Source organism: Cervus elaphus, chromosome 11, assembly GCF_910594005.1.
Source record: "Cervus elaphus chromosome 11, mCerEla1.1, whole genome shotgun sequence".
Classification (NCBI taxonomy): Eukaryota; Metazoa; Chordata; class Mammalia; order Artiodactyla; family Cervidae; genus Cervus; species Cervus elaphus.
Window position 1 is genome coordinate 43,605,287 of NC_057825.1, and position 14,926 is coordinate 43,620,212.

Here is a 14,926-nt window from a genome sequence, read left to right on the forward strand (position 1 = left end):
ATTCTTCAGTGCTCAGCTTTCTTTATAGTCCAACTCTCACATCCATACATGACTACTGGAAAAACTATAGCTCTGACTAGACGGATCTTTGTTGGCAAAGTAATGTCTCTGCTTTTTAATATGCTGTCTAGGTTGGTCATAGCTTTTCTTCCAAGGAGCAAGAGTCTTTTGATTTCATGGCTGCAAACACCATCTGCAGTGATTTTGTAGCCCAAGAAAATCAACTCTGTCACTGTTTCCATTGGGTTATATGCTAATTATTCATTTTCTCTGAAGAGGTCTCAGGTTCTGATAATGGACATATAATGTCTATTTTTGTGATTGAGAATACATTAGGTGCTATAATTAACAATTTTATTTTTTTTCTGTACTCTCTTCTTTTGACACGGTTCCATTTTATTTGCCATACTCTGATGTATCAATAATTGTATTCACTGTTTTTTATCCTCCCATCATCCCATCCCTTACTAAGCTGTTCCCTCTTCAAGTGCGAGTACTTGTTTGTTTTTTTTTAATTCTGAATGCTTAGCACAGTGCCTGGCCCCTTGGTTGCCACTTAGTAGATGCTTCACAAATGTGGGTTGAATCAAACTGAAAATAATTAGAAGCTGAAACAGAATGATAAATTCTAAAATAATTTTCCTTGGATATTATTGAAAATAGAATCTGTGGATACTGAATATTTAGGAAAAGGCAACTGACATTGAATCATTGAATGATTATTATTTTCCACATATTTTCAAATAATTATCCCATGTACTCAGTAACTTTTTACATAAAATATGCCCTTTAAAAACAGCAAATTATTTATTAATGCACTATTGTTTGGGTTTTAGGGCAAAACATGATCATAATTTTGAATCTTCTTTATTTTTACTCTACTGATTTTTAAATATCAGGTGATAATTTCCCATTGTATTAAAGGATTATTAACATTTTAAGTCCTAAGGTGAAATTGATCCCTTCTCTGGGGACCTTGATGGTTATTCATAGGCCCTTCATTTCAGTAGGAAAAGACTGTTCTTTCCTGAGTGATCTGCTTTGGTTCTTCATTCAACCAGTTAAACAAAAATACTAAAAGTATACTAAGTAATAATGTGATTAACCATTAGTAAAGGTTAAAATAACCAATCAGGGAAGAAAGAGTGAGAAGGAGGATCTAATCACCTATAAAAAGATTCACCACAAAATTCTTAAAAACTGTGAGCATTTAGGGCTGCTTTACATTTTTTTTTAAAAAACTTGTCATAGAGTGAGGACCCAAGAACTTGGTGAGAGCTGCTACCAAATGAGGGAAGTCAACACAGAAATAAAACTTCTCTGAGACAGTAACTTAAAAGGAGGTTAATTTATTTAACAGTTATTCAAGGCATTAATATGTCATGTTGGAGCTTATTTTTATATTATCTATGAAGCTTGCTAAGCAAATAGTATGAATACTCTTTAGTGCCTAAGAAATAGCAATTATAATCATGTTTTAGATACATCAGTTTATTTACAAATTACTGATACACCAATGAAAAATAATCCTTAGTCATTTGAATAACTTCCTTCAAGGGCTTTCTTAATCAAAATAAAGTAAATTTGGCCAGAAAATAGGTTCCATCTACATATATCTTTCACCATGGATACAAGCCTAAATTGACACCTGTCTCAGATTCTTAAGCAGAAACTTAACTAAAAGGCTTAGAACAGTGGTAGGCAAAGAAAGGTAAAGTTGGATGAGCACCACACAGATAGCATGAATGGAAATTCTAGTCCTGTTCCCTAGCAAGCTGACTGAACTTGTATAAATTATTTTACCGCCCTATGCATCAGTTTCCATAGCTGTAAATTTAGAGTCCATCAGAGTTGATGGGGGACGGTAGTGCATAAATGGACTCCTTGGAAAAACTGCTATTCCCTGCTCAGAGAAATACTTAAGTAACAAACACACACACTTTAGTACATAATTTCAGGGAGTTACGGGGAGAATTAAATAGTGAATATGAAGTACATTTAGTAGGCATTTTAAGTCACCCTTTACCTCCTCACATTGGTTCTCTAGCTTCTAAGTTTTGATAAAAGTCACAGAAAAATGTTTTTCAAGTCTCTTTGGGGAAAAAAGTTTTTAAAGTGTACAACTATCAAATTGCATGGATAATATTCCACTTTTCATAAGAAGCCATCTCTTTCATCAGTTAGTAGGATTTGTTTTTTAGAGGAGGAGGTGGCAATCTGTCATCAAAGTGTTGACAAGTGAAATCTGACAAGGTTGAGGTGGTATAGCTGCGGGCAACTTCAGGATTTTTTCACTCTCTTTCCTATTTGAAGAGAAAGGATCTCTTTTTTCATTCTTGCTCACTTTGTAATAATCTTTGATTTATATGCTTTTTAAAATAGTGACTCTAAACTGACAAATTATTTCGACAGTTAGCACTGGTTTAGATAAGAACATTTCAGTGTTCTTTTGTCTTTAACTCATCTCCTTAGGAATTCTTGAAATTCAGTTTATTTTCTCTTCAAAGTTGCATTTCTTTTCTATCTATTCAAGTGTAGCATAGAACTATATTTATGGAATTACAATCTAGAATTACTTATCATGATCACATTGCCAGCATTTCTGTATTCCCTGTCTCTCTATTGTTGTGGTTGAGATACATCCTAAAAAGAGTGAAGTCCATATTTTTAAAGATCAGAAGGGTGGGTACATGTGTTGGAGATGGTGGTGAGCAAAGATTTTATGGTTGCTGTTATTACTTGCTTAGGCAAGCATACTTTTTTCCCCTAAAATGCCTGATATAAGCCATTGTGATTATTTGCAGGATCATGGAAAAAATGCACTTCAACTAGACACAAGTCTCTTTGGAATAATGGAAAATTGTGTGCAGTAAAATATTTGAAAAGAGCATCAGCAAACAAGATGTTTGTATTAACAGGAACCTAGAAAATGTCTATGCAAAGGTCAATACTGATCTTTAAATATTAGTGAAATTTAATTTGTAGCATGTAGAGAGTAGTAGAAGAGGAGGAAGCAGGCCACAATGAAGAAGCCATTGATGAGCTGTCCAAATGTCAAAACCGCTTACAATAAAGGAAGTGTTAAATTGATGTGATCTATTTACCTAAGTGAATTAAACAGTTTGAACAGTGCTCTAGAGAAATATTTTCCAAATTTAAGTATAACAGGAGATTTATAAAGATTTTTGCCATGATTTATTTTGGTAAAATGAAGAGACTCCTATTATTCTTTCTAGGTGTAGAATTTCTTCTAGCCTCTTTAAGAGAGTATGGTGCACAACTTCTCTTAAAACAGGAACCTACTGCTTTTGGCTTCGTTTAGAAATAGCATCACCTGACCAGTTGTTAGCAGCTATGAAGAGCTATCCTGGCCTTGGCACTCCTGCACCGCAATAGCTAGATTGAGTTCAAAGAGTTTTCTGTGATGTCGTGCCTGATTTTTGAAAAATGTGAATTCTATGTTCTCTTATTTTCACATATAAAGATAAATTTTAAAAAGAAACATGTCTAATGTATGTAACAAAGGGTTAATATTAATGCACAAAGAATGAGATGGAGAACGCAGTAGAAAGATGGGCAAAGTAAGTACCATGGGAAATGGTAGTTTATAGAAGAAACAGTTGTTAAAAAAATACATGACATGCTGTTTTATCTCTTTAATGAATGGAAAAATGAAACTTAAAACTGCAAGTTTTTTCACCTTTTCATTTTTACCTTCCAGATTGGCAAAAATTAAAAACTTTGTTAATGTCTCATAGCATATTGAGGAAGGACGTAGGGAAAAGGGCAGTCATGTTACTGGTGGACATGTAAATTGGTACTGTCATTTTGGAGGCCAGTTTGTCAGTACCTATTAAAATATGAGGTGTGCATATTTACTTTAATAGTATTTTATTTGTAAGATGAAAATAGCCCTGAAACGAGCAGTCATGTTCATTAAGTAAATTATGATCAGTATACAATAGACTATCTGGCACCTTTTAAAAAGACAATGAGATAAATCTTTATATGCTAACAGGATATCCATGCTGTTGTGTTCAGTGAAAAAAAGCGAATTGTATGTTGAGTATGTTGAGTAAAATACTGTCTTTACTAAAATACAAAACAAATCAGGATGTATATGGACATGCTGTTAAGTACTTCAGAGTCTGGAAGGCCACCTACCATGTGTAATGGGTCCCTTCAGAGTAGGGGGGTCTTCTGGGAAGGGAATTCATTTTAACATCAAATACTTTTGTATTTCCACTTTTTAAAACAATTAGTATACATTATGATTATAATTTTAAAACCCAAGAAGACACAAAAGACCGCACAGAGTGTCTAATGGATTTAAAAGTTTCAATCTTCATTTTTTGTACGAAGATAGGTTTTTGTATGCTTTTAGGTTCTGTAACTTATAAAAATAAGGACATGATAGACAGTGTTTTCAGCATACTGCTTTGTGCTTTTGCTTCTGCCATTTAATTGCTTAGTGTTATTTATTAAATTAAAATTTTGTAACTTGAAGTATTTATTACCTTTTAGCATTTATTGACTACTCTCAGTAGATGCTAATTTTCAGATAAATATGTCCTGATTATTTAGGTTGAAAAAGTGTTCTAGATTTCTGGAGTGATCTAGATCTTTATATACTATGAGATAACATGATATAATGTAAAAAAAACTAGATACATTTAAAATAATAATTTAGTAACATTTGGAGATAAATGTTACTAAGGGAACTAGGACATTTATTTGATAACTACTGTTTGAGTAAAATTTTAGGATGAAATTTTCAGTGTTACAAGCAATTAGTTATGTAATACCGACTAATAATGTTCAGTGCTTTTCATCTTCAAAGCATTGTACAGAATTAATTAATCTTTACAGTGTTCTTAGAAATGTAGGTCAGTATCATTATCTCTGTTTTTGTAGGTGGAGAAATTGAGACAGAGAGGTTGAATGATTTGGGATAAGTTTATTATAGCCGGATTAGAATTGAGGCATTTTGGGCTCAGAGCCCAGCATTTGGAGCAGTAGAACCACACCTTCTTTAGAAGACTTAATCTTTGTGTCCTTGATAAAACTACTTCTCATGAAACCATAATGAGGTCATCTCTGTATTAAAATTCAGAAGCAACAGGTTTGATCACCATACAACCATTTAAACACACACACATCGTTTTCTCCTCCGTGCCCTTCTGGCTCGGTATCACCTCAATCTGTGTTTCCCATTGTCTCTGTGTTGGAGAATTCCCAAAATACCTATCCTCGACTTTATTTTTCTTCTGGGCTCTCCTTCAGTGGCTTAGGCCTATGGCCAGGTCAGTGGCTAGGAAAATGGAGGTTGTTGGTTGAATTAGTTGAGTCAGTCGTTGTGAACAGAATGCACTGGTCCTCTTTTACCCGCACATGATGATGGAGGTGTGCTGCTCAGTAGAGTCATGTTCAAGGCAAGGGTCATGTCTGTACAGTAAGCAGATCCCCATATCATGGTGGTCACTCTGGATTCTTCCTTTTTCCTCACTTCTACAATTGATCAGTTCCCATACACCTTTGATACTTTCTTCAAATGATCACTTGAATCTGATGCTTTATTTACATTCCAACTGCCAGCATCCCAACAAGCCCTTGTTGCTAAATATTGGTGTTGTGTTTATTCTTATATAGATCAGTTGTATAAAAAAATCCCTCCAATATTCCCATTCACAAAGTTAATCTTACAGCAGTTCTGATCTGTTGATTCTCCTTTCTAAATTACCTTACCAGATCAGAAACTATTCATTGTTCTTCAGTAGAAACTTACCAAAATATAGGAAGTCCTAATTCCTGTTTGGCATTTAAAAACTTACTTAGTAAAAAAAAACACAACAAAACTTACTTATTATGGAACTGATTTATCTCTTCTATTTGTGCATCAAACCACTTTCTGACTACTCCTTAAATATGCCTTGCATCTTTTGTCTAATTTATGTTTTTGTATATTGTTTCATCTTTTTTTCTCTCTCTTTATCAAAGTCTTAACTATCTTCAAATGTCTTCCTAAGAACGTTTCTTTATTATCCAACCAGAACATCTACTGAATGCTTATAGCCCTTTGTTTATGTTGCTAAATTTGCATTAATCACAAACTTCATATTACTGTTTCTGTGATTATTTTATCTGCTATGCTAGATTTTAGCTATTTGATAGTAGGGACCCTGTTTTATAAATACCTGTATCTGTGACTCATAGTAAAATGTCAGACACCTAAGGTGCTCAAAGCTTTCGTGATATTTAATTAATAACTAGATATCATAGGACTCTCTGAGGTACAGATGACCCAGTGTTCCCAATACGCCAGTCTTTTGTTTGAATAAATTCAACCTAAGTTTGAAGTCTCTTTGAGACTCCTCTGCTCTTTTACATAAACTTTATTATTGTCTAATTGTTTGGTTCAGTGTTGAATATTTCAAATATCTTTATTTCTGATAATGTGACATTGATTAAATATGTTTATGTGTATGGGTAACAGATAATTAATATAATTCTGTGTAGATGGCAATAGACAAGGAATTATGGGGGAATACACTATATTTTAGATAATTTTGAAATTACCTAATGATGACTAGAATACCTAACTCAACTAGTGGTTTATTTTAAACTTGTGCTATTTAATTGTCTATAATTTTGTACATTTTAAATTGGTGACTAGATAATCCTCAGAAAGTCTGTTGATAATAAATAACATGTTCTAATTTTATGCCCAAGAAAGATTTCCTTAGGCTCTTTAGGGTATTTTGCTAACATACATTTCATTTTAAATGTCTTGTTAGCCCATGGTATCATCTGTCTTTGTTAAATTGCAGCAGTGTCTTCTCTTGGTTTATTTTTCTTTTCCATTGTGTTTTATATTAGGGTTTTATTTACCCTCAGGCTTCCTTTCCTTTCCAAAGTAGTCAAAATAGCTGACCTAAGAAACCAGGGAAGACAGAGATTCTGCAGATTGATTTAGTGGCAGTCCATAGGGTCACATAGAGTTGGCACTACTGAGGTAAATTAGCACACACTCACAATCTTAAGACAAGTATTTATTATACTGTGATCTGTTTTGGAAAGAAGGCTTTAAACCTTTTGAAGATGTAACTAGAAAGTGAGAAAGGTTCTCTAAGATCCTCTCATTTTTTTATCCTCAGAATTTGGCTATCATAGATTCTCCCCCTTACAGGAGAACAATTGAGATTTAAATCAAGTTCAGTTGAAATCATGCTTCTTATTCTGTCATGAAGACTGGACGTTTGAGTTCAGAATGACCTTCTGAGACATCTGAGCCTGTCATCAACCACCTTATAAAATTAAACAGAAAATAAAAAGATATTTAAAAATAAATGAAAAATTATTAGACAATTTTTCTTGTTTGGCTTTTCCCTTCTGCTGTTCTTTTCACTTGGATAATTCTTTTTCCCAGTCAATTTTAAGAAAATTTGCTGTATTTTTAGTCATTCATTGTTTTATTCATTTTTCCCTATATAACTACTTTAGGTTTCAATCTAAGTCCTGTGTATTGGGTTTTATCCCTAGAGAAATGCACAGGGGCGCTGAGTAGGGCAGTATTTCTCCACTTTGTTAGGCACTCTCTGTTTCACTGCCTTTTAAAACTTTGGCCACATCCCCTCTTAGAATGCTGAAACCAGAATTCTTCTGAAATTCTTTTCTTTCTTCCTTCAAAAACAACTGTTTATGCACTGATACACTATTTGAATGATACGAGCTCAGTCTTGACTGCTTCCTTCAGGCAGATTTTTCAAACATGGAAATTACAGCATTCTTTTTAACTGGTGGCATTCTTGAGTAAGATGCTAGACATTTAAAGGTTCTGAGTGTTTGAAAAAACCTGCACAGTTTAAAGATGGCAAGACATGTTGAGGACTAGAAAGGATGTTGATTTGGTCTCCTCCCACCATGTCTATCTAGTAACTATGGATTTTTACAAATATTAAAAAAATTTACCATATTAATTCTTTTTAATTTTATATGGTCTTATTAGCGGATATTTGAAGTTCAGAGGAAAATAAGGATGAATAAGCTACATTTGGCCATCTTTTGCCTGCCCGCTAATGCATGACCCTGCAAAGCCTCCTCCCTCATTAGACATATTTTGGGGAACCTGCAAGAGTTAGTTGTCACATGTATTCATAAATAAGTCCAGTCATTTACTGATGGGCACTAGCCATTTTCTTCTCACCTCACCTGCCACGCCTGCTGCATCAACACATTACTGCTGCCACCATGTCTGCTTTTGCTGGGTGTGGATCCTGCTTTGTCTGGAAATCACCACTCTGAGTACAGTAATGTCAAGGGCTGCCAGTCCTACTTATGTTCTACTGGGCACCCACCCCTCTGGCCACTTCACGACCCTTAAACCAAATATTCCAGGGGCCTTAAAGCGGTTCTAAGTAGAATGTCTCTCTCCCCTTTGTCCTATTCTTTTTTCGTGGGAAACTGGAGCAATATTGTTTATACATCAGAGCATTTTTAGAAACAACTTGTACAGTTTTCTCAGTCCTCCCACCCCCAGTGAAACTACAAATGAATCCTGTTTTCAAGTCCAGATCAAAGGCTAGACACTGTGCTAGTCTCAGAATTTCCCCTTAAGTCCAAATGCAAAGAGTCAAGGCTTTGTACTTGACATTCTGTGATGTCTACAGACATCATTTTGCTTATTCTCCTCCATAATTTCCGAGCAGTTTAGGATTTTCAAATTTAGTAAAGATACGCAGTGGACCACCCACTCCACTACTCTTGCCTGGAAAAATCCCATGGATGGAGGAGCCTGGTAGGCTGCAGTCCATGGGGTCACGAAGACTCGAACATGACTGAGCGACTTCACTTTCACTTTTCACTTTCCTGCATTGGAGAAGGAAATGACAGCCCACTCCAGTGTTCTTGCCTGGAGAATCCCAGGGATGGTGGAGCCTGGTGGGCTGCTGTCTATGGGGTCTCACAGAGTCGGACACGACTGAAGCGATTTAGCAGCAGCAGCATGCAGTGGACCTGTGGGTTTTCAAGTTAAAAGCTTCTCTACCTCTTATAAATAATAGCCAGTATGGATTAAAAAGGAGCTGTGATTGACTCTTCATTTCTGTCATCAGGGGAATGTTTCTTATTTATTTATGGCTGTGCTGGGTCTTTGTTGCTGCTCAGGCTTCTCCAGTTGCAGCGAGCAGGCGCTAGTCTTTGTTGGGGTGCACAGTCTCCTCTTTATGGTGGCTTCTGTTTTGCAGATCACAACTAGGTGCAAGGACTCAGGAGTTATGATGCGGGTGGGTCCAGCCACTCCGTGGCAAGTGGGATCCTCTCAGACCGGGGATTTGAACGCATGTCCTCTCCTTTGGCATGCAGACTCTTAACCACTGGACCACAAGGGAAGTCTCAGGGGAATGTTTTGACAGAATCTTTATTACTGATTGACTTAAACTGAAAAGTAGCCTTACAAGTGTAGTCGTCTTTTGATATGTAAGTAAAAGTGTGGCCTTCTGTTTTTGGCTAAAATTTTATCTCTAATTTGCATGATGAAACCTTATTATGTAGCTACTAACAGCTAAACTTCAGCCTTAGTTAGAATTCATAAATTCTCATTATTGGTATCTAAATAAACACTAAATTGAAGCGTGCTTTTATTTTCTAGTATAGTCTACAAGTTATGACTTTAGTGCTCAGTGTCTAAGAAAGTATGTGTCTGTTTCATCATATCTTTTCTTCCCTGTTCCTAGTGAAATATTAATCCATTTGCATGGCTTAATTCAATACTTCCTCTGGTGTAGAAGCTTCTCCACATATAGGTACTTTTCCATTAATAAAATCCCTCTTGTACTAAGTCGTTCATTCATTTCTCCCTATGTAAGGTAGTTCAGTTCAGTCGCTCAGTTGTATCCGACTCTTTGCAACCCCATGGACTGCAGCATGCCAGGCTTCCCTGTCCATCACCAACTCCTGGAACTTGCTCAAACTCAAGTTGGTGATGCCATCCAACCATCTCATCCTCTGTCATCCCCTTCTCCTGCTGTCAGTCTTTCCCAGCATCAGGGTCTTTTCTAAGGAGTCAGTTCTTTGCATCAGGTGGCCAGAGTGTTGGAGCTTCAGCTTTAGCATCAGTCCTTCCAATTAATATTCAGGTTTAATTTCCTTTACGATTGACTGGTTTGATCTCCTTGAAGTCCAGGGGACTCTCAAGAGTCTCCTTCAACACCAATTTAAAAACATCAGTTCTTCGGCACTCAGCTTTCTTCATGGTCCAACTTTTTCTTCATGGTCCAATTTTTCTTCATGGTCCAACTTTCACATCTCTACCTGAGTACTGAGAAAAACATAGCTTTCACTATATGGACCTTTAAGATCATGTTTAATACTTCTTTGTTTTTTCCATATAAATTTACATGGTGCTAGACATTTGAGTAATAGCAGCAGACACTACAGCAGCAATATTAAGGTAAGTAAATAAAGGTACCCTCAAAATAGTCCTGTGGTAGGTACTTTATTATACCCATTATATGTTTGGGGAAACTTAGAGAAGGTAAGTAATTTATGCAAATTAGTGGGTAACCTGAGAAGTTAGAGAATTTCCCTAGTGGCTCAGCGGTAAAAGAATCCACCCACAATTCAGGAGACGCAGGAGACTTGAGTTTGATCCCTGGGTCAGGAAGGTTCCCTGGAGTAGGAAATGGCAACCCACTCCAGTATTCTTGTCTGGAAAATTCCATGGACAGAGGAGTCTGGCAGGCTACAGTCCATAGGATTGCAAAGAGTCAGGCATGACTGAGCACTGAGCACATATGTACGTGTGTGTGAGAGGTTAGAATAAGAAGCCAGGTAGTTAAGAGTCTAGAGTCCACATATTAAGTTTAATAAATATGAAATTTATTTAATTTATTAATTGATTCTTAGGTGGTGCCATGACGCATGCAGAATCTTAGTTCCCTGACCAGAGATTAAACCCATGTCCCTTATATTGGGAACTCGGATTCTTAACTATTGGACTGCCAGAAATCCCATTCATTAATTGATTCTTCAATATTCCAGGCCTCACCTATCTGAATGACAAAGGTGTGGTTTACATATTCTAATATAGTAAGTATTTTAGTCTTAAAAAAGTACAACTATGATAATTCTGAATAAGTCTCATGAAACTGACTCAAAGCAATTTCAAAGAACATAGCTTTGGAAATATTTTGAATAATGGCAGCCTCTCTAGTCACTCCCAGGTGACAACTCAGAAAGATAATAGTTGAATTGAAAAATACAGGTTAGTTTTAATATCCCTTTTTCTCTATTGCCTGCTAGTAAGGAACTGCATCCTTCATGGTAATGAGCCCACTAGCTCCCTTACCCCATGTCTATATATGTGGCAGCCATCTTCTGGTTAGAATACCGTATCTGGAGGTCGAAGGGTCTTTTGTTTCATCTCTAAACTTTTAAGGCACTTTAGTACAAGGAAGAAAGTGAATTCAGATCAATCCAAAATTTACTATTTATTATAGCCTGTTTTTCGCTACTCTTTTCAACTTCATTTTTCTATTGTTTTCTGCCATGCCTCTTGATCTAACACTGTTGTTTTACTCAAACTACTGTGTATACACTCCCTACACTTCTGTGTACCCCAATACAGTGAGTGTCCTGTCGTTGTGGGCAGAGTCTGAAAACCTGTCCGTTTAGATTCAAAGCCCGCCTCTACTACCTGCTGGCTATATGTTTTTTCTGTGTCTTAGTTACCTCATTTTAGGATTAGTAGTGATACTACTTCAAGGAGTTACATATTTGAGTTAATATCTGTAAAATTTTAGAAGAATGCTTGTCACAGGTAGGTCCATAGTATTATATGCTGCTATCATCATCATTTTAACTGGTGAAATCCTTTGCTTCTCTGAGGTCCTGTGAACATTTTATAATTTCTCAGTAGCTTTCTCAGTGCCCTGCTGTTCCAAGCAGGCTTGAGCCCTTCTGTTATACTGTGAAATTGATTACTCTGCCATTTCAATAATTAGTAACTGTGTGTCATTAGTTGAACATGCATCTGAATCTTGATGATGTAAGTGCATTGAGGTCAAAAGTAAAGGTGAAGTAAAGACTAACAAAGTCTGTATTGTGTCTAAAATTATTTTGGATTATCATTCATAAATAGTATGGGGAAATATTTTTAGTCACTCCTAATGTTAAAGAAGCTGAGAGCTTTTTTCTCCATGTAATAAATGTCATAAAATATTTTTCAAGCTATTATTTTCATATAGTAGATGTCACAAAATATTCAGAAGTTTGTTGGAAATAACAATTCTTTTTATGATCAGTATAAAGAAAATGTCAATAGTTTATGCATTTCTAATATACAGGAAAATTTACATGTAGTATAATACTTACATGTATTTCCAAGCAAACATTGGAAAGTTACTTAAATTCCTTTCAAATATTTGTAAAATGTTACTTTTCTTTTTTTTTTCCAGATTGGCTTTCCTCCAATTAGTCAAAATTAATGAAGCACTAATTAATTTTTTTTAAGTATAAATAATATCCATCACTAGGCCCTGCTGTTAGAACTGGGAGGAAATATAAGATGTAAAGTTTTGCTATCTTTTTAAAAAAATGAATGTAGTATAGAATATCTGGATCTATCATGACATGCAGATGAACAAATTAATTTGAATGCTAATGTGGTTTCACAGAGTTTACATCTAAGTAAATATGTTTCCTATAATAGTAACTATATACCATTTATCTTGGGAATTCCATTTTAATTAGCCTGTTTGCATGTGAAAGATTGCAAATATTTGCTTTTTATATTAAAAATGCACCACAGAATATTTTTGTGCTTAATAACTACCTAGCAGATATTTCTTTTCCTTTAAATACTAAATAATACTAAATATACTGAGTTGTAAAAATCATATATTATTGGAAACCCAAATATATATATATTCTTCTTACTATGTTTCTCAATGTGATGATGTACTAAATCTAGGAAAATGATTTTTTTTCCATTTATTTATGGGTGGTTAACTAAGGATATATTAAATTGTGTTTATTCTGATGATCCGTATCTCAAATATCAGTAGTGACAAATGATTCTTATTATTATTTCTAAGGGATCTTGATTTTATTGGCAATAGAAGATAATTAATTGACACCTCTTCTTAATTATTTTTTAAACAGGATAGAGATTCCTTCTGCCATCAGATGTCATTCTGCTTGACTGAACTACACCTGTGGTCTTTGAAGAATACCTTACACATTGGCGGTAAATAAACTGGATTAATTTAAATATTTTTCAAATATAAGTTACAACAATATAAATACCTAATAGCAAAGGTTAGAGCCTAGATTCTCTGTGAAACTGCACCATTTTCTTTATACTTAATGAAAAATCGGCTGGTGGAAAGGAATTTCTTTTAGTTAACTCTAATTAACTTATTTTTTTCAACTTGAGTTATATTTTCTGTTTAAAACATTAATTTTATCCATCTAATATCTGTTTCCTCTTAAGATATATGTAAGATTTTCTAGCTTTTTTTCCCTGAGATTGTTCATAATAAAATGTTTATATTCATAAATATTTACAGGCTTGCAAATGGTAAATGCATTTCTATTTGATATAAAAGGAGTATTTCAAACATACAGCTCATATGTACAATTGTATCCTTGTTTTTTGCATTTCACATTTTTTCGGGAAGGGAGTAATGTAAATCTGTTTTAACAATGTTTATTAGTATTTGAGGATGAAGTATATATCATTAGGAAACATCTTTTAAAAAATCTTTTCCTTTTGAAAATCTAAAGCAACTCTTGTATTTAGGAGGACATATGTATTTAAATGTCTTCAGCATCATTTCTAAGAAAACGGTTTACCTTGCAAAGCATTGTTTATTTATAACAAATATACAACTACAGATGATGTCATTATAATTTCATTACATTTAATGTGCTTAAAATATGTAAGGAAAGAATTTCCAGTTAAAGTGGACTTAACACACACTTGCTTCCTCCCAAGATTCTTCTAAAATGAGAGTAAATGAATTACTCTAATAAAGGTGTAAACCCACAAGGACTAAATGACTAGGAAAGGAGACAGTTGCTGTTGAGTTGTTTTTGGAAGGCATAGAGAAGTTACCAAAGCTCAAAAATCTGAATATCAGATGTCTACAGAAAATTCCACTGACAGCAAACTTGGGTTTCAAAAGTCTTGAGAGGTACAGAAATTTGAGGAGTCAGATAATGCAAAAGGATGAGACTGTGGCATGAGGTGATCAGAAAGAGACTTGAAAATCTATGTAAGAAGTAGTGAGACACTGGAAATACTTGATTTTGGGAAGTTCAAAACTAGCTGCAATGGAGAAAGATAGGGGAGAGGTGCTGAACTGAAAACAGGGAAAACTGAAATGAAAGCCTACATAGGAATATTCTTAATCCCTTAGAATCAAATTAATCTTAACCTCAGAATGTCACAGAAGGAAGAAGTTGAGGGAGTCCTCTCTGGAGAGACTACTTGGCCCCAGAAGGAAGGCCTATTTACATTGATATTTAACGTGGTCTTCCAGTGAAACACCCAGATACCTGAGTGGTCAGTGAAACCCACTGTTGGCAAGCCCTGTTCGTGTATATTGAGCTTTTAATCAGCTTTCTAGTGCCTCACTTTTAAATACGAGCAGCAAGAAATGAAATATAGATGTTTCAGGAAACAGTTGAAAATTATATTAATCTTTTGGAAAGTAAAAGTATGTAGCAGAAAAAAATTTTTAATTCAAATGAGTAAAAGAAATTGGGGGGGGGGGGGAAACAGGGGAAGAAACTTATTTCACTGCTGATGAAAGTATGAGTTGGTCCAACCGTTTTAGGAAATAATTTGGCATTACCTGTTTTGCCCTGTTGTTGTTGTTCAGTTGCTCAGTCATGTCTGACTCTTTGCGACCCCACGGACTGCAGC

General features: G+C 35.0%; 1 protein-coding gene across 1 annotated transcript in view; it reads left to right on the forward strand.

Moving 5' to 3' along the window:
• The window catches only part of LOC122703108 (WD repeat containing planar cell polarity effector), a 267,027-nt gene that overhangs the window by 76,863 nt on the left and 175,238 nt on the right, over window positions 1-14,926 (forward strand). Inside the window, exon 4 of the mRNA XM_043917188.1 lies at window positions 13,159-13,243. Within this exon, the coding sequence (XP_043773123.1) occupies window positions 13,159-13,243 (85 nt within the window). The remainder of the gene's footprint in view (window positions 1-13,158; window positions 13,244-14,926) is intronic.